Source organism: Erithacus rubecula (genome assembly GCF_903797595.1).
Source record: "Erithacus rubecula genome assembly, chromosome: 17".
Taxonomy (NCBI): domain Eukaryota; kingdom Metazoa; phylum Chordata; class Aves; order Passeriformes; family Muscicapidae; genus Erithacus; species Erithacus rubecula.
The window spans coordinates 14,586,807-14,614,019 of record NC_136669.1 but is presented as its reverse complement, the minus strand read 5'-3'; the positions used below and the strand labels follow the sequence as shown (position 1 = coordinate 14,614,019).

General features: G+C 54.4%; 1 protein-coding gene across 2 annotated transcripts; it reads left to right on the top strand.

Moving 5' to 3' along the window:
• The first annotated feature begins 631 nt into the window (after positions 1-631).
• On the top strand, positions 632-26,893 carry ABCA3 (ATP binding cassette subfamily A member 3). Of its 2 annotated transcripts, none has more exons than XM_079321018.1 (31): positions 632-731; positions 2,388-2,489; positions 5,254-5,518; positions 6,046-6,173; positions 6,523-6,688; positions 8,814-9,073; positions 9,711-9,827; positions 10,347-10,467; positions 11,273-11,446; positions 12,024-12,205; positions 13,324-13,470; positions 13,797-13,926; positions 14,655-14,809; positions 15,553-15,708; positions 15,999-16,209; positions 16,493-16,643; positions 16,868-16,966; positions 17,130-17,322; positions 18,150-18,453; positions 18,758-19,031; positions 20,136-20,340; positions 20,791-21,010; positions 21,224-21,382; positions 21,850-22,022; positions 22,304-22,438; positions 22,558-22,752; positions 23,532-23,719; positions 24,556-24,726; positions 25,110-25,297; positions 25,389-25,462; positions 26,692-26,893. In XM_079321018.1, exons 2-31 carry the CDS (start codon positions 2,436-2,438, stop codon positions 26,821-26,823), a joined length of 5,127 nt encoding a protein of 1,708 aa, XP_079177144.1. In that variant the 5' UTR covers positions 632-731; positions 2,388-2,435; the 3' UTR covers positions 26,824-26,893. The 2 variants fall into 2 exon arrangements, with proteins under 2 accessions (XP_079177144.1, XP_079177145.1); XM_079321019.1 differs by having other exon boundaries at positions 675-781.
• The last annotated feature ends 320 nt before the right edge of the window (positions 26,894-27,213 follow it).

Below are 27,213 nucleotides of genomic sequence, written 5' to 3'. Positions count from 1 at the left end.
TCTTCATGAGACCCTTCTTCCTGCTGTGGTCAAATGCAGAGAGGGGAACTGAGTTGTTCTCCCAGAAGCTGGTGGTCTCTTCATCTCTCTTCTCCCAGATATTTGACCCTGCCCCTTGGTGGGAAATTCAGTCTTATCTTGTAGTGCTTGAGGTCAGGTGGGAGCATCTCTAGCAGGGGCAACGCAATGTGCTGCCCGTGTCCTTGGTGCCTCTGAGGTCATCACCAACCTGTGGCACTCAGCCCTCCCTTTGGGCCAAAGATGGGCTCAGACATGGACCCTGGGGCCTGCCTGAGGCCCATGCCCTCTGGTCATGGACATCTCAGGGCTGATCCCAGCAGCACCTCCCAAAACAGGTTTTTCTCTTTTGGGTTGGAGAAAAAAAAAAAATCATGTTTTAGATAGAGCCTGGAAAACCATTTTTACTCTCAAATCCAGTCAAGACTTCTTCCTCCTCATCCTCCAGCAAGCGAAAGGTCCAGAACAAGTTTTCTTGAAACACTTAAAAACTTGGAAAGTATTTATTTGCAATACTGGAGTTTTTGGTCTTTGGATAGTGTTTGTGTTACCCAAGAGCTGCTTGACATTTTCCCAGCAGCAGCCGTAAGACCCGTGGGAGTGGTCAGGGGGGCAGCTTGGGTTTGAGGGTGTGGCGGGGTGAGCAGGATTTGGGATGTGTGCGAGGGCAGCAGCCTGCTCCTGCCTGACCTGCAGCCTTGGTCCTCTTGAAAGTGAGCCACAACTTTGATTCCCTTGGTTTGCTCTTGGTTCCTTCAAGGGGGTGCATGGCAAAGGCTTCTCTTTGGGGGTGGGGGGGCTACATCGGGGGGTTTCAGGTGCTGCTGCGTGGGATGTGTGTGTGGGTCCTGTGGCACAGCATGGACTGTTCTGCGTGGCCACATGCGGGCCAGAGGTCAGCAGGAGACATGGCACTTTGTGAGGCTTGAAGGTGCCTTTGCCAAGTCCCCATTGCTCTTCCTTTCCTGCTTGCTCTGGGTGGGGGATGGACGTTTTGGGGCTGAAGGATAAGATCTCCTGCTTTTTCCTGCCTGGAGAAAGACCTTGAACACAGATGTCCCTGCTGTTGGGGGAATCTGTGCATAGAGTGGCAAAGAAATGGTGGGTTTTTTGTGATGTGAGAATACATCTGGATTTAGCATTGGGGCTGGGAAGATGCTTGCAAAGCAGGAGGAGATTCCTGGGTTTAGGGTTGGGGCTGGAAGGTGTGTGCCAAGGCTGGAGAAGGCTCCTGGAGAGCTCAAGGAGCTAGTGGCAGAGAGCAGGTGAGGCAGGTGGGTGTTGTTGCTGTGCCTGCAGCCCTGTGTGAGTCTCAGGCTGCTGCAGCTGTGTTGCCGCCGGAGCTGTGCTGGCTGTGTACGTTCAGCAGCACCGCCGGGAGCCAGGGTGGGCCAGCAGCCTCCCCTGCTCTGACTGTGGCACCCTGAAACCCCTGCTGAGATTGCTGGGTGCCAGCTGCACCCACCGAGCTGATGCCATCCCAGCCAGGGCTGGAGAACGGGCTATGCGGCGTTGCTCGTGGCTTATGTGCCCGTCCGTGTCCCTGTGGCAGGTTTCGCTGCTGCCCGCTGTGGAGCAGCGGCTGGGAGCTGGCCCCGGCAGCTGCCCGCTGTGATCCTGTCGGGATTTGCCGTGCTCAGAGGCTGGCGCTGCTCGCTGGGGCTGCCGAGAGTGCGGCAGCGCGGGCAGGAGGCTCTGCCCGTGCCGGGGCTGCCCCTTCCTCCTCCATGCCGCCCTGCAAGCCCAAAATCCCGGCCAGTGGGACGGCACTGCTCCGTCAGGAAATGCCACTGCAAATGGAGACACGAACTTGAAGGGGTGGCGGATGCTTCCCGAGAGGGGGAGGAGGTGGCGGGGGATCGTCCTCAAGCACCGACCTTCCCTTATGCTTCCCTGCCTTTTTCTCCTCGCCTCTCCGAGCAGTTTCTGCTGGGAAAGCACCGACAGTGTTGCAGAACCAACCGTTCACACGGCAGGAGGTGGAGGCACAACTTGCAATCTCCACCCATCCCAAAATAATGGGTTGCCAGGGCTTTGACGGCTTTCCTGGAGGTGGTGTTTGTGTTCTGTAACCCTGTGCTCCTGCAGTTCAAGGAAGGGAAGCTGCTGGGAAGGACCCAGCTTAGGTATTGAAACAGTAGCTTCTGTCTCTGGGAGCAGCCATGCCAGCAAATAGGGACTCTTACTCTTAGGAGAGGGAACATAATTGTTATTTTGCCCTGTCTGGGGCCAGGCCAGCTGCTGTGGCACCAGGCTGGAAGCAGAGAGGTGGCCTGTGCTGGATGGGGTGTGGGATGCTGCCCTCCTACTGGCCAGCTCAGCCAGCACCTGGAACTCACAGCTCTCTCCTCTCCTCTTCTCTCCTCCAGGGTCCTGCAGAGCAGTGGTGCTGGCACTGAGCCCCTTCTGATGGGAGGATGGTTGTGCTCAGGCAGTTCAGGCTGCTGCTCTGGAAGAACTACATCTTGCAGGTAGGCTGGCACTGTGCCTAGGGGCTGCTTCTGACACTGCTAAATGGGGGTACATCAGAGCTTGCCCAGCCTCTGGCTCCTCCAGGAAACCTCCCTGGACACAGGGATCTCTTGGAGGAAAACTGGGTTATTTGTGCACGTGGTGTGTTTTGTGCTGGACTGTGTGACCTTATGGGTTTTGCTATGTGCTCAGTTTTTTTGTCCCTGGTATCCTCTGCCTGCCCTCTGGCAATGAGCTGAGCTCCTGTTCTCCTGGGACAGGGTAACTCACACCCCACCCGTGTGACAGTGGGGTTTTTTGAGCTGTCTCCTTGAACAGCCTTCTCTGGGAATGCCAGTGCCTCCAAAACCCACTGGAACCCTGAGGTTTGTTTTTTTTTTTTTTTCCCATTGCTTTCTACCACTCCCAGGAACAACTTTTAGAGGTCTTAAACCACTGGCACCCACTGCCAGCCCACCTCCCACCGTGGCAGCTGGGTAGTGCTGAGGGATTTGGGGTCTGGTAGGTCCTGGCTGCTGCTGGCCAAGGCTACAGCACCTTTAAGCAGCTTTCAAGTGTAGGTGGGTGGGTACTGTGGCCCTGCTGAGACCCAGAGGACAGAATGCAGTGGAAGAGGAGGGAGCAGGGGTGGCTGCAGCCTGCCTTTATGCTTTCAATTACCTGTCTGCAGCTCAGCACAGTTGCTGTAAAAATAAACCAAAGGAAGAAGGAAGTTCTGGCTGCACCTGGCCTTCCAGCAGGCACAGACAGGGAGCAGTGCTTGGAGGGGACAAAGGGGCTGGCAGCAGGGCTGATTTGAAGCCAGGAGCATGCCCCATCTGCTCTGCAGAGGAAAAGCATTGTTTAATGGTGTGCTCCAGGGTGGGGACACATTTCAGCATGTTTTCCAAGGCCACAAGCTGACTCAGGTCTACTGTATTGGGATACATCTAAAAGTCCTGTTCCTGATAAGGACAGGGAGCTCCCAAGTGACCCCACCCCGCAGTGAGGATGGATGCTGGCACATGTGGCTCTGCAGAGTGCTCTAGCCAGGGAGGTGGGGATTATGGATGAGTATCCCTGTCACCTCTGGAATACAGGCTTGAGTGACTTCTGCCGCAGGGCTGCTGAGTGTGTGTGAGCCTGCAAGTTCAGGGAGGCAGGGAGCTGTTGTGGAGGCAGCCCAGGAGATAGGGAGAGGTTCAGCACAATAGTAAATCAGCAGGAGGCAACTGGGCTGCCAGGGCTGCATTATAAACCCATCACACATCTGCAGCGTTTGCTTTTATGAGCGTGGCTTTGGGAAAGCTCCCTTTTCCCTGCCTGCTGCTTCCTGCCTATGCTGCCAGGGCTGGCTGTGACTGGAGGAGACTGTTCCCCCCAGGGGAAGCCCCAAGAGGTGTTTTGGGCTTTGACAGTGAGTGCTGAGAGCCAGGCTAATAGTAGTCCCTGTATCATCTCCTGACAAACTGTCCAAGATCCCATTCACCCTGGCTCCTGCAGGGCTGCCTCCCTTCCCAGGATGTCCAGGTTGTGCTCAGGGCTCCCTACCTGCCCCACTGGAGACTCTGCCCACCTGAGCCTGCCTCTGGCTGCTCAAAAAATCCGGTTGCTGAGACAGCAAAGTTGTGAGACTAAAGCTCTTGGTGCTCCTCTTTCCAGCCTGGGAAAAGGGGAGGCTGGAAAATCCCCATGTCTTTTGAAGCCCAAATTAGCCATAGGCCTCAGAAAAGGTTAATGCTGCTGCTGCTGCTCCAGGCACGTGCTCCAAGTGAGCAGCCATGAACTCCTGTGGCCAGGGACATCTCTGGGCTGTCCCTGCTGTGGCTGAGGCTGAGTGTGCTGTGTCATTCTTGAGCCTGGCCTGGGGTAAAGGCAGCTCGGTTTGCAGAAGGAAGTCACAGAATTGCAGAATGGTTTGGACTGGAAGGGACCATCCATCCCACTGCCCTGCCATGGGCAGAGACACTTCCCACTAGACCAGGTTGCTCAGATTACCACAGTTTCCCTGGGACACCAGTTTGAAATGCTAATGAACGTGTTGGTGGGGGCTGTTACTAGCTGGGGGGCATTATGCAGGAGAGATAGCACTGGGGGAATTGATGCATGAAGCTCCAGAGTGCAGGGCTTGAGTTCATTCTCCAGTTGCTTGAACCTCAATTAAAAAAATGAGCCACAGTGTGTAGTGCAGCAGTGTCTTGGGTATGCCCATGGGTGTGCTTGCTGTGCTGTAGCTGTCCTGTAGCCAGAGGCTCTGCTGGCCCCCATCCTGGGATGCAGATCCCATGCCCAGCTGCCTGGAGGAACTCAGCTCCAGCAGGAAAAGTTGTGCTGGGTCAAGCAGCCTGCATGGCAGATCCCCAGGGCACAGGGAAGGAGCAAAGGACCAGCCTGGTCATTCAACCCAGCAGCATGGAGAGGAAGGAGCATGATGGAGGCTGGTTTGAGCTGGAGCAGTGCTTAGGGTAGGGGACACCTTGACTGGAGAGTCTTGAAGGATGTGGGAACCAGCACAGCATTCCCGGCCTCTGGAAAAACCCAGGTTGTGAAACTTTGTGGAATGCAAGAATGCTATTGCTCCTTGGTGTTCTCATGCCTTTAACCCCGTGACTGTGTGCTCATCTACCTTCTGTGTCTGCATCTTCTTTTTTATCTCTTGAGAAAGTGTGTACTAGGTATCAGTGTATAGACACATCCCTATGGTAGACACCTAGATGTCTGTGTGTACATATAGATACATACTATATTTTCTATCCTGCCCCGTATTTGTCTCTTTGCCGGCAGAAGCGGCAGATCCTGGTGACGCTGATCGAGGTGTGCCTGCCGCTGCTCTTCGCCGCCATCCTGATCGCGCTGCGGCACCGCGTGCACTCTGTCAGCCACCCCAACGCCACCCTCTACCCCTGCGAGTCCCTGCACGACCTGCCCAGCTTCTTCTCCTCCCGCCATGCCAGCAGCCCCTGGCAGCTGGCCTACGTGCCCTCCAACAGCAGCGCCGTCCACAGCATCGCCGAGGCGGTGGAGAGAGCTCTGCCCATCAACATCAAGGGTGAGCAGGGCTGGGGCTGCCCCTTCCACCTGGGAGTCTCTGCTCTGGCCTGCCTGCTCCACCCTTCCAGCCCACACCATTCTGTGACTGATTCTGAGATTCCCAGAACACCATTTTTTTTTTAACTTCAAGGCTATAGTTTGATTTTTTTTTTTCCCCACTTAAATGACAGGATTTGGGGTTGACTTTTTGGTCTCATTTTATTGCAGTTTCCATCTAGAAAAATATCACCCTAAAACAGTAAAAGAAGGTGGCAGCACTTCCCTGAAAATACTGAAAGAGTATTTTTGGAAATCTTTTGGCACAGAAAATGTTAGCGCTTAGTGTTCCAAACTGTTGGGATTTTCTGTGGGAAAGCTGACTCCTGCTCTCAAGGAGGACGAATGTCTGCATGCCCAGGATACACAGCAGCATCCCGTGTCTGAGAGCAGGCACGGCACATGCCATCCCAGCAGTGCTCCTGGCCATGGCTGAGCACCAGTGCATGGTGTGTTGCATTTCCCTGTCTCTCTCCCCTCACTCCACAGCCCAGGGCTTCCCCTCGGAGCGGGACTTTGAGGAGTATGTCAGGCTGGACAACCGCTCGGGCAGCGTGCTGGCGGCCGTGGTGTTCCGGCACCGCTTCCCGCACAGCGCGGCCCCTCTGCCGCTCCAGGTGAGCCAGGGAAGGGGGCACAGATCCGCGCCCCGCTGTGACCCCGCTGTCACCCCACTGTCACCCCGCTGTCACCCTTCTGTCACCCCGCTGTCACCCTGCTGTCACCCTCCTGTCACCCCGCTGTGACCCCGCTGTGACCCCACTGTCACCCCGCTTCACCCCACTGTCACCCTTCTGTCACCCTCCTGTCACCCTGCTGTGACCCCGCTGTCACCCCGCTGTCACCCCACTGTCACCCTTCTGTCACCCTCCTGTCACCCCGCTGTCACCCTGCTGTCACCCCACTGTCACCCCGCTGTCACCCTGCCCTCTGTCCCACCCACCCCGACCCTGGTGCTCCTTGCAGGTGGAGTATGAGCTGCGGTTCAAGTACAGCCCGCGGAACGCCCCGCGCAGTGAGCAGACGGGGCTGAACCCCAACCTGGACCGGGACTGGCACACCAGTTACCTGTTCCCGCTCTTCCAGCTGCCCGGGCCCCGCGAGGCCAAGTTTGCTGATGGGGGCACACCAGGTGAGCACCCCGAGGACACAGGGTCACCTTTCTGCAGCACCTGCCAGGCTCTGAGCTTTTAAAGAAATAGGTCCATATTAAATTCAGTTAGTTATAATGAAGTGTTGATTTCTGTTTATACCAGCATTACATTTGTGTCTGTCTAAGGTGAACAATTAAATATTGGTTTGTATTTTAAATATTTGTTCATATTCGCATTTGTTCAGGGTAACCCACACCCCACCCGTGTGACAGTGGGGTTTTTTTGAGCTGTCTCCTTGAACAGCCTCCTCTGGGAGTGCCAGTCCCTCCAAAACCCACTGGAGTCCTGAAGTTTTTTCCTCCATTGCTTTCTGTCACTCTCAGGAACAGCTTTTATAAAGCATATATTTATTTTATATAAATACAAGCAAGCGATTAAATATTTATGTAGATATTAAAAAATTTTAATTTACATTAGATCATTATGAATACATAAGTAGTTAGATGCTTATGTGTTTATATATATGTTTATATTCCATTTTATGCATATATAAACAATTCATCAAATAATGACACAATTTAAAATTAATATTTGATTATTAATTATTAGCTGTCACACTTCTTAATGTTCATTATATATTAATTAATGTGTTTTTAGTTAGTTGAATTATTATTTATTGCTTAGATATAATTGGACTGTATTTAGAATTTTGTTATATTCATCATAGTTATCCTTTATTTAAATTTTATCCTGTGACTTCATAGGCACTTCTTGGTCTCTGGGCACCTCTGCTGAGCAGGGTTGGATAAGAATAAATTTTAATGTGCATGAATCATTTTAAAATTTAATTTTTTTCCCATTTCGATTTTTAATGGAAATTTTATTTCATGATCCAAAGTGCCCAGTGTTTATTGCACTGCTTAAGTACTTGAAAAGTAAATAGAGCAGTTCTGTGGTTTGAGGTGTTTAAGGTTGAGGTGCTCTGCCAAACCACTGGCAGAGCAGGAGCCAGCAGGGACAGTGTTGGTGCTGGTGCTGGCTTAGGATTGGATTTTTGGGAACTTCTCCTGTAGTGGCAATGGGAATATTTCCCTCAGTGGGATTTCTCCCTCTGTATTCCATTGCAATGTTCAGGGAGAGTGAGGGCGAGGAAGTGGGCGAACAGGTTTTGCTCACAGTGTGTAAATAAAGCAGAGCCCTAGAGTGTTTGCTCAGTACATGAGTTAATATCAAACAAAGTTCCCAATCTCATAATTCCACTTTTATCTTCTCTCTCTGTGGGCCATTTTAACCGACTGACTTTCAAAATGTTCATTTGGGGTTTTGTAAGAGGATTTAAGTTCCTGTTCAGGTAACATTTGGCAGCAATTCCACTTAAAAATAAACTATTTTAAGTTTATTTTGTTATCTGAAACTGTGTCAAGAGAGGTTTAGGTTGGATATCAGGGAAAGATTCTTCCCCCAGAGGCTCCCCAGGGAATGGGCACGGCCCCGAGGCTGCCAGAGCTCCAGGAGTGTTTGGGCAGCACTGCCAGGGATCACAGGGTGATCACAGGGATTGTTGGGGTGTTTGTGCAGGGACAGGGGCTGGACTCGTGATCCTTGTGGGTCCCTTCCCACTTGCATATTGTTGGGATATTAAAGTATTTTCAGTGTTTTCTGATGTACAAAAATTTAAGCCACGTGTGTGAGTCACAGGATATACTTTTTCTCACTACAACCTGAATAGTATTGTTTATTCTTTTGGTTTACAAAGAAGAAGGGGTGAAACACAAGCCCAGTGACTTGTGGTGGTTGATGGTGACAGAGAATCTCCCCATTTCAAAGCCACAGCAGTGCTGCAGGACAGTGACAATGAACAGAGTTTTCCTGGCATCTCCTTTTCAATGATGATTAATAGAGATACTGGTTTGGTCTAGTGGAAGGCCCATAGCAGGATGTGGAATAAGATAAGATTTGGTCCCTTCCAACCCAAACCAGTGATTCTGTGAATTTGCTGTGGTATCAGTTCTCCCCCAGTCCCTTATGTCACAGCAATACTTACATTGCTTTTCCTCTGCACTGCAGTGTTAGCCCCTCTTCCCATGCAATCCTCCCCCCAGAGGCAGTGTGTCCCTCCAAACCCCGGAGCCATCAGTGTTCCCGTGTGTTCCTGCCGGGCAGGTTATCTGCGGGAGGGATTCCTGGCGGTGCAGCACGCCGTGGACAGGGCCATCATGCAGTACCACGCCAATGGCAGCTCTGCCAGCCTGCTGGACAACATCACCGTGGTGGTGCAGCGCTTCCCCTTCCCTGCCTACGTCAATGACCTCTTCCTGCTGGCCATCCAGAACCAGCTGCCGCTGCTGCTCATGCTCAGCTTCACCTACACCTCGCTCAACATCGTCCGCGCCGTCGTGCACGAGAAGGAGAAGAAGCTGAAGGTGAGTGCTGGGATGTGCTTCCCTCCCTCTCCAGGGATGGTTACTTTAGGTTAGGAACAAAATCCCTGCTGGGTGTAGAGCCAGTTTACAGGAGGTGGGGATGGCAGCAGATTAGCGAGCCATAGAGAAGAATGTTGCTAATCCTGCTGCCATGAGGGGGCTGAGCTCTTCTTGCTGTGCTGGACCACAGGGATGGTGTTTCTCCTGAGCTGGGAGAGAGGGCAACGTGTGTGGCTTTCCAGAGTTCATGGATTCAAGAGTTCAGCCTGTTGGAAGGAAGATTTTTGCCTTCAGCATGTGGAGACCTGTTGTGTGTGTGGTGTGGGGGCGGCTGGAGCTCAGCCACGTGGTTGCAGCAGCAGGGCTTGGCTTCCCCCAGGAGTTGGGTGACCCTGGTGGCACCACTGGCACACTGCTCTGTGTTTGGGCTCAGCTCAGCTCTCTGGGGACTCCTACAGTGGTGGCAGCCTGGTTTGGGAAGGTGGGGGACACCATGCCGTGCTGGTGTCCGTGCTCTGGTGGTACCTGGGGCTGCCACCTCTTTGCTTGTGCCACGGGGCAAAGCCACCTCTGCCTTGCCCCAGCCGTGCCCGGGGAGTGTGGGTGCAGCCCTGGGTGACACCATGACCTCCCACAGGAGTACATGCACATGATGGGCCTCAGCAACTGGTTGCACTGGAGTGCCTGGTTCCTCATGTTCTTCCTCTTCCTCCTGGTGTCCGTGTTCTTTGTCACCGTGCTCTTCTGTGTCAAGGTGAGTGTCTGTCCCCAGGGCACGAGCTCTGTGCTGGCAGGGCACAGGATTGCAGGGGCACTCTGCCCATGGGACTGTCCTGGTGTCCCAGGGCTCTGCAAAGACTTGAGTCTGGGTTTGCCATTCTGAGACGGGCAGTGCTGCCCCACAGTCACATTCATGGCAGGGGTGACTCCCCCCAGAGGGAGGTGGGGATTGGAGCCCCAGGGACACTGCATGCAAAGCAGGACCACCCTGCTCCCACAGCCTCTGGAGGGCCTGAGCTCTCCCCTCTGCATGTGCATACACCAGGGGAAGCAGGAGTGGGCTCTCTTGAGTGCTGGCCAGAGTGTTCCCTGCCCCTTAGACCCTGCATCACACAAGGGTAATCTGTATTTCCTCCCTCTGGAGTGGTCTGGGAGTTTCTGGGTGTTCTCACCCATCTCAGTATGTCTCCAGCACTTGGAGAACATCAGGTCTGTGCTGCTAAAGCCATGGCTGGCTCCAGCAGCTCTGGGCTTCACAAGATTTTCTTGGCAGGTGAGCGAACAGGGAGCAGTGCTCACCAACAGTGACCCCACGCTGGTGTTCACCTTCCTTGCCATCTTCTCCATCTCCACCATCTCCTTCAACTTCATGGTGAGCACTTTCTTCTCACGAGGTGAGTCCCCCCACGCTGCCTCCTTTTGTTACTGACAATTCAACTTGTGGAGGGGGCATTTCTTCCCATTTTTGGCTGCCTTTGCACACAGGGGTGTGGGTACTGTTGCTTCCCAAACCAGAGGAGGTCCAAGGGCTGGAGCCCCTCTGCTCTGGAGCCAGGCTGGGAGAGCTGGGGGTGCTCATCTGGAGAAGAGAAGGCTCCAGGGACACCTCAGAGCCCCTTCCAGGGCCTAAAGGGGCTCCAGGAGATCTGGAGAGGGACTGGGGACAAAAGATGGAGGGACAGGACACAGGGAATGGCTTCCCACTGCCAGAGGGCAGGGATGAATGGGACATTGGGGAGGAATTGTTCCCTGAGAGGTTGGGGGACCCTGGCACAGGGTGCCTAGAGAAGCTGTGGCTGCCTCTGGATCCCTAGCAGTGTCCAGGGCCAGGCTGAATGGGGTTTGTAGGAAGGTGTCCCTGCCCACAGCAGGAGGTGGGACAAGGTGATCTTTAATGTCCCTTCTAACCCAGATCATTCCCTAGTACCATGACCAGCTCCTGTCTTAGGGCCTCATCTGGGTGGCTTGGCCCCAGACTCTGCTGTGGGATGGGCAGGGGGCTTCTGCAGCTTCCCACCATGGGATTGGGGTTGGGGTCAAGCTCCTGCCTTGCTGTGGGATGTGGGGCTGGCCTTGTCCTGCCCCCATATAGCCATGCTTTGTGCACAAGTCTGGAATGTCCCTGGGTGGGAAGCTGGTGAAGAGTGCTGGCTGCCATCACCCTGATGTTTTCCCTCCTGCTTTTCCCTGTGCTGACAGCAAACGTGGCAGCTGCTGCTGGTGGCTTCCTCTACTTCTTCTCCTACATCCCCTACTTCTTCATCTCGCCCCGCTACGACCTCATGTCCCACAGCCAGAAGCTGGCATCCTGCCTTATCTCCAACGTGGCCATGGCCATGGGGGCACAGCTCATCGGCATGTTTGAAGGGAAAGGTGAGCTGGGCCCTCTGTTCCTGGGGACAGGAGCATCCCCTTCCTGCCAGCCTCATTTTGTGGTGGGGTAGACAGCATCGAGGAGAAGAAGTACTTTTCTTAGTAGAGCTGATTGCTCCCATGTCAGGCTCTTCAACCTTGTACCTGTGCCCCTGTGCTGTGCAAAATGTAATCCTCACTTAGTTACCAAAGCAATTTTGTTCTAATGGATGGGAACCATTGCATTTCCTCCTTCACAATAGATATCTTTAATTTCTTTAATTTAAAAGAGTCTGCTGTTGGTTCCAGCAGAGCCATGCATTTACTAAGAGTGGCAATAGCTCGGTGGCTGTAGTGATGTGGGGGTGATGCTGGAGAAGGGATCATTTCTTCCCAGGCAGTGGCAGAGAATGGCATGGAAGGAGCATGGTGGGGTGGGGAGCCTCCTGTCAGGTGTCAGTGCCGCCTTTCCCTCCATCTGCAGAGGCTCATAGAGCTGTGCAGGTGCTCCTGGTTATGGAGCAGTGAGCTGGCAGCCCCTCTGAGAAGATGGTCCCCTAGGGGATGCAGAGGGAGCAGTGTCCCGTGTGTCTTGCAGGGACTGGCATCCAGTGGAGGGACCTCATGAAGCCCATCAGCGTGGATGACAACTTCACCTTGGCCCAGGTGCTGGGGATGCTGCTGCTGGACTCGGTGCTCTATGGCCTGGTGGCCTGGTACGTGGAGGCCGTGTTCCCTGGGGAGTACGGTGTTCCACAGCCCTGGTACTTCTTCCTCACGGTGAGCACTGCTTACACCCCTTCCCTGGCCTTGAGGGGCTTCACCTGGGACGGTCACCACTTCTGTGTCCTGCAGCAGGCCAGTCTGATGAGCAAGGGTGGCGCCATCTGGCCTCCAAAGCCACGGGGTCTGCAGCGTGTCCTGGCTAAAGTCTGATGCAGTTGTAGATTTTTCCTGTGGGTGAAGGTCATCTCGGCTTTAAATCTCTCTCCCAGCACTTCCTGTCATGCAGGGTGTTCTTAAATGTCTGCAGGTCCAAGCAAAGGCATTGGAGAAAAAACCCAGGTGGGAGCAACCAGATCCAGCTATTTGACACCCCTGAGCTGTGCCATGCAGGCAGCATGGGTGACCTGTGTCCCACTGCCAGCCGCCACATGCCAGGGGTGGGTGACAACTGTCACCCCATCAGCTGAGCCACCCTTGCTCTGCCAAGCCAAACACTTGGCATCACCCTCAGCAGCTGCAGCTGCAGTGGGCTTTGTGGCCCCATGGCTGCAGAGAGGATGTGTTTTATTTGGATACTAGAGATGGATCCTTTGTTATTTGATAGAGAGGTTTTTCCTTCTCCCTTCCAGATTCCTCATCCCAGAGTGGTTTCACTCCAGCATCTCACCCCCTCTTGCAATCAGATCAAGGAAACAGACATTAAGCATTGACGAAAGCTAATCTTGCATCCAGGAGTTAATTGAATTGTTATTCCCACAGGGATTTAAGGTCCCAAACACTCAATTTCATTTCTAGAGGCTGTAACTCCAGCAGATGGACCCCAAGCTGTAGTTTAGTGTTTCTCAGGGGTTTTGGAGGAGAGCTCTCCTAGGCAGGAGATTTTATTTCTCAGTGGAATTTTTTCCATGGAGATGAAGGTGGGGAAAAGCTGCTGTGTAACCACAGGCAGTACTTCTGTCAGGGAGAGATGGGGGAAGGCAGGAGGGCAGGAGGAGGTGTTTCATCATGTCAGCCCTGCCTGCAGAAGACGTTCTGGTTGGTAATTCTCAGGCCAAGGAGAGCAGTCTGGGAAATCCTTGGGAGTGTGTGTTGTGAGGAGGAGGGTGACCAAGGCTGGGAAGAAGAGATGGGCTCTTCCTGTGCCTGATTTCTGTCTCTCCTTCCTCCATCAGCCCTCGTACTGGTGCGGGCGGCCCAGGACTGTTGTGGGGAAAGAGAAGGAGGAGGAGGAGGACCCCGAGAAAGCCCTGAAGAGTCAGTACATTGAGGAGGAACCAGCCGACCTGGTGTCAGGCATCAAAATAAAGCACCTATCCAAGGTACCGGCTGCCCAGCAGGGCACAAACACACCATAATGTTGGTTTTGTAAAATCTATTGCCTGCAGGCAGCTTCTGTATCCTTGTGCTGCCCTAGGGCTGGGTGTGGCTCTTCCCCAGAGCTGGCTGCATTTTGTGGTGGGATGAAATGCTGGGTACTTAGAGATGCAGTGACATCTGTATTTAACTTGTTCAAGTCTGAATTTAACCTGAATTAGACCTGTTGTCTGCTGCTAACTCCCCAAGAGCATGCCAGGCTTTGCCTGCTGGGTGGACTTGAGACACTTGCCTGAAGTGCAGCACCAACTCACAGACATGATCCCCACAGGTCTTCAAAGTGGGAAACAAGACAAAAGAGGCAGTGAAGGACCTGACAGTGAACATGTATGAAGGACAAATCACCGTCCTGTTGGGACACAATGGTGCTGGGAAGACCACCACTCTGTCCATGCTCACAGGTAGGAGCACTCTGCTGCAGGAACTGATGGCTTGACCCTCAAAGGAGAGCCAGACCCTGTCTCTGAGGGCAGGGAGGGGTTTTTGATCTTTCTTGGAGCACCTTCTGTTTGCTGAGCTATTGGCCAGGAGTGCCAGGGTAGTGAGAGGGAGATGGAAGGAGCATGGGAGGTCCCTGCTTAGCCCTCCACAAGAGTGGGATCAGCCAGTGGGTGAAATGACAGACAGGTTTTGTGCTGGAGAGCCATGAGAAGAGACTGGACCTGCTGTAGGACTGCTCTCTGTGGGCTTTCCCATGATAAGGCAGATAAGGTAGAGCTGGTGTTTGTCTTGAGCTGCTGGGCTCCAGGATACCTGTTTTGGCACGATGGACACAGGGACCTTTGATGGTCCTTTTCTGTTCTCTATTGATCTGAGCAGCTCCTGGCAACTCAGGGGGCTCAAGGGACCTTCCTGGGAGCTCAGCCCTGACACTGCACAGCTCAGAACCATGTTTGACCTGCCTGTTCCTCTCCTTTCTGCACTGGCAGGCCCAGTTCCCACCTGTGGGTGCCCTGCTGCACATCCTGCGGGCAGGAGGAACCTGTTGTACCCCAGCCTGAGCATGAGACAGACTTGCTGGTTTTTGTCAGAAAGCTGCTGGTGGGGGGGGAGGGATGCTCATCAGTACCCTCCACATGTCCACTGGCTGTCTCAGGGTCATGTTGAGCTGCTGTGCTGCTCCCCACAGGGCTGCACTCCCCGACGGGCGGGCAGGCCTACATCAACGGCTACGAGATCTCCCAGGACATGGTGCTGATCCGCCGCAGCCTGGGGCTGTGTCCCCAGCACGACGTGCTCTTCGACAACATGACCGTGGAGGAGCACCTCCACTTCTATGCAGGGGTGAGCCTGGCACTGAGCAGGGCTCAGCCTGGGGGAGGCACCTGGAGGTGCTGCCTCCTAGATGAGCTATGGAGTGGGTCCAGAAACGGCCAGAAGGTGGAACACCTCTGCTCTGGAACCAGGCTGGGAGAGCTGGGAGTGTTCACCTGGAGAAGAGAAGGCTCCAGGGTGACCTTGGAGCCACTTACAGTGACTACAGGGGTTCTAGGAGAGGGATTTCAGACAAGCGCCTGGAATCACAAAACAATGAAGAATGGTTTCACACTGAGAGAGGGCAGGGTTAAATGGGATATACACAAGAAATTGTTCCCTGTTTTGGTGGTGGGGCCCTAGCACAGATCGCCCAGAGAAGCTGTGGCTGCCTCAGGATCCCTGGCAGTGTCCAAGGCCAGGTTGGATGGGGCTTGGAGCAGCCTGGGATAGTGGGATGTGTCCCTGCCCATGGCAGGGCAGTTGGCCTAGATGACCTTTCAGGACCCTTCCAAACCAAAGTTCTGTGATTCCATGATAAGCAGGACAGTCCTTCCATCCTCTTCCTACCTCATCTGCAGGCTGGTGGAGGAGTGGAGGGTCTCAGACAGCACAACTCCATGGAACCACCCTCCAGCTGTGCCAGCTCCTGCAGGGGTGGGCGGGAGTCCATCTCTGCTTCCCCACTTTCCTGTGTGTGCATGGAGGAGGGATTGTGGTGGGACTTGGCAGCCCTGCAGGTGGGCTCATCCCTCCCTTCCTTTGTCTGGCAGCTGAAGGGATATCCACCCTCCAAGTGTCCTGAGGAGATCAACCACATCCTGAGGATCCTGGGCCTGGAGGACAAGCGCCGCTCGCTGACCAAGGCTCTGTCCGGGGGCATGAAGCGCAAGCTGTCCATCGGCATCGCCCTCATCGGGGACTCCAAGGCAGGTGGATTCCCTGGGCTCACCTCACACTGGCACCAGTGCAGCTCCTTGGGCTGCCTCTGAGCCTGTTCCTCATCAGTGGTGAGCCAGTGGGAGAAGCAAGGACAGCAGAGAATGGGCAGGAGCACCCTGACTCCGTGGACCATGCCCTGAGGCGCTGCTGTCTGGTAGCTGCTCCCCAGGATCACTGCTGTGAGGCCAAGGCTCCTCCTGGGCCCTGAGTTTGTCCCCTCCTGTGCTGCTGATCCTCTCCCAGCCCCTTCTGAGCTGCACCCATCTCCTGTGTGCAGGTGGTGATGCTGGATGAGCCGACGTCAGGAATGGACCCAGCCTCTCGCAGAGCCACGTGGGATCTCCTGCAGCAGCAGAGGAGCAACAGAACCATCCTGCTGACCACTCACTTCATGGATGAGGCAGACCTGCTGGGGGATCGCATAGCCATCATGGCCAAGGGCGAGCTGCAGTGCTGCGGTTCCTCACTCTTCCTCAAGCGCAAATACGGTACGGGAGCAGCAGCAGCCTGTGCCTGTGTCTTCTTGTGGCCAGGGAGGAGCAGGAGGGGGATAGAGAGCAGGGAGGGAATCCACTGCTCCTTGCCTGATGGCTGGTTGCTCCCATCCTGCTGTGTGACCTCTCCTGAGGCCCATCCCCACATTTGCTCTTGCATCGTGTCTGTGTCCAGTGCAAAGCAGTGCCTGTACATCCCTCTCTGTTCCAGCCCCCTGCCCAGGCTGGGCTGGGCTGGGATTGACCCTCCTCTCCCTTCTCTGGTGGCTCCCCCCAGGGGCAGGATATCACATGGTGATGGTGAAGGAGCCCTACTGCAACCTGGGAGAGATCTCCCGCCTCATCTGCCAGTACGTGCCCAACGCCACCATGGAGAGCAATGCTGGGGCAGAGCTGTCCTTCATCCTGCCCAAGGAGAGCACACACAGGTAATGGCATTGTCTTCTACTGCCTCTCCCTGGGGGCGTCCCCTTGTCTTCACACTGTCTCACAGGCTTGCTGGAAAGGGGAGCTGCTCCCTGCATCAGCACTGGTCATGGAAAATGGGATTCAGTTCCTCCTGCAGTGCTGAGGGTGGCAGTCCCAGAGGGTCTTTACCCCAAGTGCCCCCTCCCATGAATGTGAGTGTCTGACACGTCCCTTCTCCGCTCAGGTTTGAGGCCCTGTTCACAGAGCTGGAGCAGAGGCGGGAGGAGCTGGGCATCGCCAGCTATGGTGCCTCAGTCACCACCATGGAGGAGGTGTTCCTCAGGTAGGTGGAGGGGTGACCAGTGCCTGTGTGTGCTTTGGTGATGCCCAGCACAGCTCTCCAGGGCACTTGTTGGCTTTGGTCTCTCGGCTTCGGCTTCCCCAGCTCAAAACAGCTGTATCCTGCCTGGATCTCTGTTTCATCACCCCCTTTCCCTCCTGCACAGGGTTGGGAAGCTGGTGGACTCCAGCATGGATATCCAGGCCATCCAGCTGCCTGCTCTGCAGTACCAGCATGAGAGGCGCTCCAACGACTGGGCCATGGACGACTCGAGCAGCCTGAGCGGCATGACGGACATGACGGACGACAGTGGCGCGCTCATCACCGAGGACTGCTCCAGCATCAAGCTCAACACCGGGGTCAGTGCTGGGGGCTTGGTGCAGCGGGAGCAGGGAGGGGACATCTGAAGGGCAGGGTTTGAAAGGAGGGTTGCCAGGTGGAGCCTCCCCTTCCATTGCTCTTGTTGCATGTGGTTTGGAACGACAAATTGAAAGATCAAGTTGGAATCTGCATCATTAGGACAAATGATATTTAGGGTTGGTCACTTCCACTGTCTTCATGTTAATTTGGGGTTTGAGTTGCTCTTCACGGTGACCTAATGTGGTTTTCCACCCGCCGTTGTTCCATCTTCGGGGTTTTCCAGAAGGAAAATGAGAAAATCCATCTTCCAGCCCTCGCTAGGCTGATGTTCCAGTTCCCTGGCAGCCCTTCATGCCCCGCTGCCTCAGCGCCTGTGATCAATATCGCTTGTCTTCTCAAGGGCATGTCTCAAAGGCAGAGGGGGAGGAGGCTGTTGCTGGGTCTGGAAAGCACAGAAGGTGTTTGCAGGGGCAGGGCTGGGCACTCACCGGTGCCTCACCTGGTCGCTCTGGCCAACAGCTGCCTTGCAGTAATCCTGTTTGGGAGCCTCAGCTGCTGGGAGGGGGAGAAAGGTAAAGGTCATGGCTAAAGCTGCTTTTCCCACCTGAGATGTCAAAGTGATCTTTCAGAAGCCATGGAGTTGGAAGTGCTGGAGCTGGGCAGCTGCCCTGCTAATCCCTTTATAGGCTTAGCTGGAGAGCAGCCCTGTAGCATGGCAGGTGCATACAGGGTGGGGGTGCTTTGGGGTCATCTTGCACATCAGCTGCATGGGGCAGTGTGTCCACATCTGTCAGGGCTCACCATGACCCGGCCTCTCCCCCGGCAGTTCTACCTGTGCTGCCAGCAGTTCTACGCCATGTTCATGAAGCGGGCCATGTACAGCTGGCGCAACTGGAAGATGGTGGCGGCGCAGTTCCTCGTGCCCCTGATCTTCACCGCCTTCGCCCTCGTGGTGGCCAAGACCTTCCCGGGCCCGCGGGACTCGTCCCTGCTGCGGCTGACGCTGGATCCCTACGGGCAGACCGTGGTGCCTTTCTCGGTGTCGGACGGCGCGGCGCTGCCGCAGAGGCTGGCGGATCAGTACGCGGAGATGCTGGATGCCCAGCGCCAGTCACCGCTGGAGGTGCTGGGTGAGGGCTCAGGGAGCACCCCTGGAGCACGCCCGATGGGGTGTCCAGGGGGCACTGGTGTGGGTGGTTAGGTCCCAGAATATCTGCAGAATATCTGATGCTTTTCTTCCTTTGTGGGTGTGTTGCTGTGGAGTCGCTGATCCTTGTAGGTCCTTTCCAACTCAGGAGGTTCTATGGATCTGTGTTTGTGTGATCAGGACTGTGGTGGGCTACCAGGGCTGAGTCTGCTTGGGGTGTTTTGCAGTTGGCCTCAGTTAGCTCTGGTGTGGTGGAGCCCACCCGTAACAGCAGTGGTGTTTGGCAGGTGGGCTGGAGGAGTACCTCATCTCCCGAGCCTCCGAGGAAGGAGGAGCCTTCAACGAGCACTACATCGCAGCCGCCTCCTTTGAGGACGCGGGCAACCGCACGCTGGTCACGGCACTCTTCAACAACCAGGCCTACCACTCCCCGGCCACCGCCCTGATGCTGGCTGACAACGCTGTCCTCAGGGTGCTGGCAGGCCCCAACGCCTCCATCACTGTCACCAACTACCCCCAGCCCCGCAACATCACCGAGAAGGCCAAGGACCAGCTGATGGAGTGCGTGTGCTGGTGGCACGGGGCTCGCTTTCCTGCTGGGGCCCAGGGGCGGGTTGGGACCCTGGGACGGTGGTTTTGTCAGCCCAGGGACACTGAGAAAAACCCACTGTAGAGATACAGTATGTAACCCTCTGCATAGAGGATACAGTCATGTATAGAGTATACGTAGTACATCTCTCTGTATACTGTTTATATGTGCATTATATCTGTGTAAATACATGCATAGTATACAGAGATATTCGTAGTATACAGTTAGTTTTCATATGCAGTATCTAAGTTCAGGTTGGCTTGCTTGTCAGTGGAGGAGCCAGGCTGAAGCTTCTCAGACCCCAGTGTAGCTGTGACTGCACTCAGGAGGTCAGGGGAGCAAAGCTGAGCCTGGCAGCCATGTCACTCCATGTACATCTCAGAGGTTTGGCTGTTCCCCCCAAGATGCTGGCTGGGGTTAGTTTTTCACGGGGGCTCATAGTAGGGGAAGCCATGTGGCCATGCTCTTCACAAAACTCCACACCCAGGGCCTCTGCACCTGACCTAAACCAGAGGGGCCATGTCTGGGACCTCAGCAAGGCAAGGTGGAGATTTCTGGTATGCAGGGTGGGCTGTGCCTGGGGGATGATAGTCTCCCTTGAATATTTCTTCAGCATGTTGGCAGAGTGTAGGCTCTTCAAGAACCCAGTGTGGGTGTGCTGGCCACAGCTTCCTCAAGAGGGGCAGTGGAGGGGCAGGTGCTGCTCTCTGTTCTCTGTGATCAGAAACAGGACCCAAAGGAACGGCTGAAGCTGTGTCGGGGAGGGTTAGGCTGGAAATCAAGAAAAGGTTCTTCCCCCAGAAGGGGGTGGGGCACTCAACAGGCTCCTCAGGGTATGATCATGATCATGATCTGGTCTTAAGGCTGCCAGAGCTTCAGGAGCATTTGGACAATGCTTTGAGGGATGTACAGGGAGAGATTGTTGCAGTGTCTATGCAGGGCCAGGGGTTGGACTGTATGATCCCTGTGTGTCCCATCTAACTGAGACTATTCTGTGATTCTACGCTGTCCCTGTGTAGCTTCAGCATTGGTTTGCTGAGGTGTCCCTGCTCTAACATGTCCCCCTGTCCCCACAGAGGCCAGACTGGGTTTGCCATTGCCATCAACCTGCTGTATGGGATGGCCTCTCTGGCCAGCACCTTCGCGCTGCTGCTGGTCAGCGAACGCGCCATCAAGGCCAAGCATGTCCAGTTCGTCAGCGGCGTTTATGTGGTCAACTTCTGGCTTTCTGCCCTGCTCTGGGACATCATCAACTTCCTCATCCCTTGTGCTCTGATGTTGGTGAGTCACCCCTGGCACCCCAGTTCCCTCCCTGTGGGTGGGAGTGCTGAGTGCTGCTCCTCTGGGATGCGTATGGGTGCAGGGAGAAGGACACGGCCGCTGGTGTTGTCTCTGTAGAGGGGACCAGCAAGAAAGCTGTCCCTTGGTCCTGCTGGGAGCTGGACCATGGCCAGCCAGCTGGGGCAATTGCCTCAGACAGCTGAACACTTTGCTGTTGTTAAAATGTTAAAATCTGTGGAATCTTGGGGAGGAATTCCCCAGATCTGCCCTTCTGTATCCCAGTCTGCAGAAAGGGCCTCCCCTGGGATCAGCCATGGGCTGCTGGTGGGACCCATTTGTGAGGGCTTGTCTGGGTCAGTGCAGTGCTGTTATCACCCTGAGCCACTGGGACAAGGAGACTTCACCTGAGGTCAAGCCAAATGTGCCTTTCCCCACATTGCTGTGCCCCAGGTGATATTCCAAGCCTTCAACGTGCAAGCCTTCACCCAAGACAGCCACCTCGTTGATGTGATGCTGATCTTCCTCCTTTATGGCTGGGCCATCATCCCCCTCATGTACCTTCTCAGCTTCTTCTTCTCAGTGGCAGCCACAGCCTACACCCGTCTCACCATCTTCAACATCCTCTCTGGCACCGCCACCTTCCTCGCCGTCACCATCATGAGCATCCCAGGTGGGTCACTGCCCTCTCTACCTGATCAAGCCCCCAAGGGGGCTCTCTCACCCCAGGGCCATTCCCACAATAGCCATAAAACCCTGCAACAGTTCATTCCCACCCATTAAAAGTGACAAAATATGTTTGGTTTCCCACTGAATTTGGCAGTATCAGGGTTTTTTCTTGCAAACCAGCAGTCTCTAATACCTTAATCCACCTGTTCTCTTTCAGAACTGGGGTTGGTGGACCTCTCCAAAACCCTGGATAAAGTTTTTCTCATCTTACCCAATTACTGCTTGGGCCAGTGCATCAGTGACTTCTACCAGAACTATGAGTTCATTCAGTTCTGCACCTCCTCTGTTGAAGCCGTCTTCATCTGCAAGGCCTTCAGTGAGTCTCTATGTCCTCACCTGGCCAACCCCCACAGCATCATGGAGGGGGCTGAGTGGTGGAACTGGGCAGTATCATGGGGCCTCTGCCTGGGCAGTAGCTGCAGGTACCATTTTAGAGCAAGAACTTGGCAGCATATCAGGGCATACATAGGAAAAAGTTGCTTAACTGGATTACCTTACTCATGATTCAGAGAAAAATGTGGGCATGGGGAGGTTTCACAGATGACTAAAGAAATCCCAGTCCAAAGATTTTGATGTCCTCTGCCTGCCTCCACTGGGCACCTTCTGCCAGATTCCCTCCAGGCCCAAATCCTCTCATGGGAAGCATTGGGAAGAGCTGTGGGCAGGGAGCCAGTGTGGGATGGAGATGAGCTTGGCAGAGCTTTGGGCTCACAGCTTCCTCTGGAGCTCATCTGCCCTTCCCTGAATTGATCCAAGAGTTGATTTTGTTTCATCTTTCCTCAGATATCAGTTATCAGATGAACTACTTTTCCTGGGAGACCCCTGGGATCGGGCGGTACCTGACCTCCTTGGCTGTCCAAGGTTTCTCCTTCCTCTTCCTCCTCTTCCTCATTGAGACAAACCTCCTCTGGAGACTGAGAACTCTGCTCTGTGGTATCTGCAGGCGGCGCAAATGGGTGAGTGAAGCACGTAGGAGGGAGCTGTGCCCTCCAAACCCAGCCCAGGGGTCCCTGTGAGCTGGAGATGGGCCCTCACCACCTAAACCATCTTCCCAGGGAGCATCCCCAGAGCCTGGAGGAGCCAATCCTCTTAGGTGTATGCATTGGCAAAGGGAGTTAGGCATCCCCAGAGGTGGCTGATGGAAGGGATGGTTCCTGCCAGGGTTGGGGACACTGGAGGAACCCATTCATCCCCTAGAAGCCAGGTGACACAGAGTGTGTCTTTCCCCTGTGTTCAGGTGGCCCTACTGAACAGGGTGTCCGTGCTGCCAGAGGACAGGGATGTGGCAGATGAGAGGAAGAAGGTTTTGGAGTCGCCACCAGAGCTGCTGTCATCTCTCAGCAGCCCTCTGGTCATCAAGGAGCTCACTAAGGTGAGGTGACATGAGCATCCTGCTGCCGCCTGAGCCGTGTCCTCTCGGGGCTGGCAAAGGCACCGGGGCCTTGCCGTGCCGTGGGCAGTGACACGTGGCTGGTGTGGGGTCTCCTGCAGGTCTATGACAGCCGGGAGTCCCTGCTGGCAGTAGACAGGATCTCCTTGGCAGTCAGCAAAGGGGAATGCTTTGGTCTCCTTGGCTTCAACGGGGCAGGCAAAACCACCACCTTCAAGATGCTGACAGGCGACGAGAGCATCACGTCGGGGGACGCCTTTGTGGATGGCCACAGCATTCTGGCCAACATCAAGAAGGTACCCAAGGGTGCAGGGGATGAGGGTGGTGTTGCAGACTGTCCTGTTTTGGCTGGGCTGAGCCACCTAAGAGGACATGGTTGCAGTTCCAGAGGCAGGGACAATACCCCGGGGACACTGTGTCCTTGGCTGGCTCAGCTCTCCATTATGTGGCCATGTGGAAGCAGTCTCCACTAGGATTACAGATGTGATACAAATGGAGGCCAAACCTGGTGATGGTAGCAAAACCTTCAGACCTCTTCTAGGGGTCTCCTTGCTGGGTGTTGCCCACTCCCTTTGGAAGAGGAAGAGATGAGCAGGGATTAGGCTTTCAGTCCAGTCCTTCCTCTACCACTGTCCCAGATTTCACGGAATATTCTGGTTTGGGAGGGACCCACAAGGACCGTCAAGTCCAACTCTTAAGTGAATGAGCATCCCAGGCAAGGTCAGATATGAAGAACATTCTTTGAGAGCATGCCCCAAATTACTTCCTTCCCTGAAGCTGCTTTCTTTCATGCTCTTGAGAGGTACCAGCGCTGCAGTGCTTTCCTGGGAGCCTGGGCACCCCAAAATGGTCCCTCACAGTGAGGAACCAGCTTGGCAGAGGTGTTGTGAGCCCACCCAGTTTCTGTTCAGAGACACATCTGTCCATCCCTGCCACCCCAGCTGCTCCAGAGGCGCATTTCCCTCTCATTCCGCCCACGGTTTCAGAGCTGCGGCTCAGCTCCCATCACTCCGAGCAAAACCTCCCGTGGGTGCTCCGACACCCGTGGGCTGACGGGTGTCTCCTCTGGCCCAAGGTGCAGCAGCGCATCGGGTACTGCCCGCAGTTCGACGCGCTGCTGGAGCACATGACGGGCCGCGAGACGCTGAGCATGTACGCGCGGCTGCGCGGCATCCCCGAGCGCTACAGCGGCAGCTGCGTGGAGAACATGCTGCGCGGGCTGCTCCTGGAGCCGCACGCCGACAAGCTCGTCAGGACATACAGGTGACACACGGACCCCTCCTCCTGCCTGGGCTCGCCCTGGCTCTCTCCTGGTTTGAAAAAGACAGGTGTGCTAGGCAAAGCAGGGCCTTGCCTTGGAATGGAGAAAAGAAATGAAGGGGCTCTCAGGCAAAGGTGTGGGATAATAGGAATAACAGTTCTTTACTAGTACGTATATATGTAACAAGGCAAATAAAATGAGCCCGGTAACATTTCTTTTGGTTGTGGGCACTTTGCCCTGTGCTGCAGTTACTGTCACCCTGGCAGTGAGCGCTGGCAGGTTCCTGGTGGAAAGGGCAGATGTGATGATCCCCTGCAGCTGCAGGGGTGCTGGGGCTGATGGCGGCTGTGTCCCGAATGGGAAGGGTTGGAGGAGAAGTGGGACACTTGGAAACCAGCAAGCTGAAGCAGGAGGGGGTCCAGGCAGAGGTGCTGGGTCCAGCAACAGAAGAGGCAGCTCCTGGTGTTGGGATGGTAGGGAGGGAGCAACGACTTTTCTCCTCTGAAGCCAAAAGCAAGAGAGTGAGTAACTCCCTCCCACCCACCCTCCTTTACCTGCTTCTAATCTCGGGTGTTCCCCCCTTCCCCCTGCCCATCAAGAGAAACTCCCAAAAAAGCAGGGAGGCTCTCCCTCCCCCCATCTCCAGTTTTCAAGGACCCAGCCATCAGTGTCCCTCAGTGTGTCAATGGGAAAAAATTCCACAAGCCCAGAGGAAAGGAAAACCCAACCCCGAGCAGGGTCTCTGTCCCCATTCCTCACTCCCCTTCTCAGCTGAAGGTTGAACTGGATGATCTTGGAGGTGGTTCCCAACCTGAATGATGCTCTGATTGCTCCGCAGCGGTGGGAACAAGCGGAAGCTGAGTGCTGGCATTGCCCTCATTGGTGGCCCCCCCGTGATCTTCCTGGATGAGCCCTCCACTGGCATGGATCCCGTGGCCCGGCGCTTGCTCTGGGATGCAGTGACACGGACACGGGAGTGTGGCAAATCCATCATCTTCACCTCCCACAGGTGACACTTGGCTGGGCAAGGCTTGGCATGAGAGATCAGGGAGAGTGGTGGGATCTAGGGGTGGGGACACACCTCCAGGGCCTGGTGGGTGGGCATACACTGCTTGCAGCCAAATCTCTCTCCTTGTTCAGAGAGAAGGGAATACACCTCCAGCTGCTTTCCAGAAGCTTCTGCTTGTGTCCTTACATGCTTACATGCCCTGGAAAGCTGTGGGTGCCCCATCCCTGGAAGCATTCAAGGACGTGCTGGACTGGGCATGGAGCAGCCTCTTCTAGTGGAAGGTGTCCCTGCCCAGGACAAGGGGTGGAATGAGATGAGCTTTAAGGTTTCTTTCCACCCAAACCATGCTGGGTTTGTCTGAACGAGTGCTGTCCTTCCTGCAGCATGGAGGAGTGCGAGGCGCTGTGCACACGCTTGGCCATCATGGTGAACGGGCAGTTCAAGTGCCTGGGCAGCCCCCAGCACCTCAAGAGCAAGTTTGGTAGTGGATACACCTTGCTGGCCAAAACCCGGGGTGAGGAGGAGGGCGAGCTGCAAGCCTTCAAGGCCTTCGTGGAGAAGACTTTCCCAGGTACTGTGAGCTGCTGGAGCAGGGGCAGGGTGCTGGGTGAGAACATCAGCACATTCCCTAACACAGAGCCTCTCCCTGCTCCATTCCCCAGGCAGTGTCCTGAAGCACGAGCACCAGGGCATGGTGCATTACCACTTGACCAACAAGAACCTCAGCTGGGCACAGGTAAGGGAGCACTGGGAGCCCTTCTCCTGCCCCTTCCCCTGTTCCTGGTGCTTTGCTTTTGGTGGTGCATCCTCCCCACACTGCATTCTGCTCTGGGAACGTGGCACGGGTGGGCACAGCTTCCCCATGCTGGCACCTTACTGCTCCTGCCCCTTGGCCAGAATCCCCTGGCAGTGGCTTCAGATAGTGCCACGTAGGCACTGTGTGGTCCCAGCAGGGCTGTGGGCAGTGACTTTCCCCAGCCACTGATCCTGAGGGGTCCCAGCCCAGGGACACTGAGAAAAACCCACAGTAGAGATGTACAGTATGTACCCCTCTGCATCCAGTATACAGGGTCATGTGTAGAGTATACCTAGTACATCTCCCTGTCTGTATAGTGTCTATGTGTGCATTGTCTATATGTAAATACATACTATACAGAGATATTCATAGTGTACAAATAGCTTTCATATGCAGTATCCAAGTATATATATATATATATTTATATATCTGCTTATTATATGCACTGCATGTAGTGTATATAATATACTGGGTTTTGTATATATACAATATATCTTATATGTACTCTATAGGGTATATGGTATATGGTAGTACTCTATACAGATTATATACTCTGGAGTATATATTCTTTATATTAAGTGTGTAGTGTAGTCTATAGAGTATATCTAGAGTGAGTACAAAGTTACAGATTATATGAAAACTATATATAGGAGCATATAAAAACTAGAGAGTGAGTTTATGAATATATATATTACATGTAGCTCAGTATAAAAATGGTGTGTATGCTAGATACAGAGTTAGGTATAGTGTGTATAGTATCCTATGTAGTTATTTTGATATTATATAAATATTTTATATATATAATATATTAGCAGAAACCTTGGACAGGGATTCAAACCCAGAGATGTGTGTGTGTATATATAAATACATACATACATACATACATACATACATACAAATATGTATTTGTGTATGTATATATGCATTTATCACATATAAACGTGTAAAGCTATCATATCCACAGCATATATTTTTAAGTGGTGTCAGATACTCCTGGCTTCCCTCCACTCTCCTGCTGGGGAAGGTGTCATTTTCCTGGGTCTCCCTGGAGAGAAGAGTTTTCTCTGCATTCCCTGGGGTTCCTGTCACAGCCTGGGGTTCCCCCTGGGGTCCTGGGAGTCCCCCCACACCAAGTCATGCTGCCCTCCTGTCCCTGCCCTCCCTTGCAGGTCTTTGGGGCCCTGGAGAAAGCCAAAGAGAAGTATCGCTTGGAAGACTACTCAGTGAGCCAGATCTCTCTGGAGCAGGTCTTCATGAGCTTCACTCGCTTCCAGCACTACACAGAGGACAGAGGGAAATGAGCCCCCGGTGCCCTTCCTCACGGACTGGCCCTCAGCCTATACATAGTATATATAGAGACAGTAATTTATATATCGGCGTGTCTTAAATACTGTATAAATGTAACACTTTTCACCGGGGAGGGCTGAGAGGATGGCGGTGCTGCTGCCGGCTCTGGGTGTGCATGCATGGCACTGCCACTCTCCTGCCTTCATCCATCCATCCAGCAAAAATAATCCGCCCAAAAAGCCTGGAGGAGCCTTGGATGGGGGGAGAGGGGTGTTGAACGTGGCTGGCAGAGGAGGAGCAGGGTCCTCTCTGCTCCCCTCTTCCCTGCCCCAATCACACCCTGTGGGATGCTGCCCCCGGTCCTCACCCGCATGTCCATGTGTAGTTTGGTGGTTGCTCGTGGT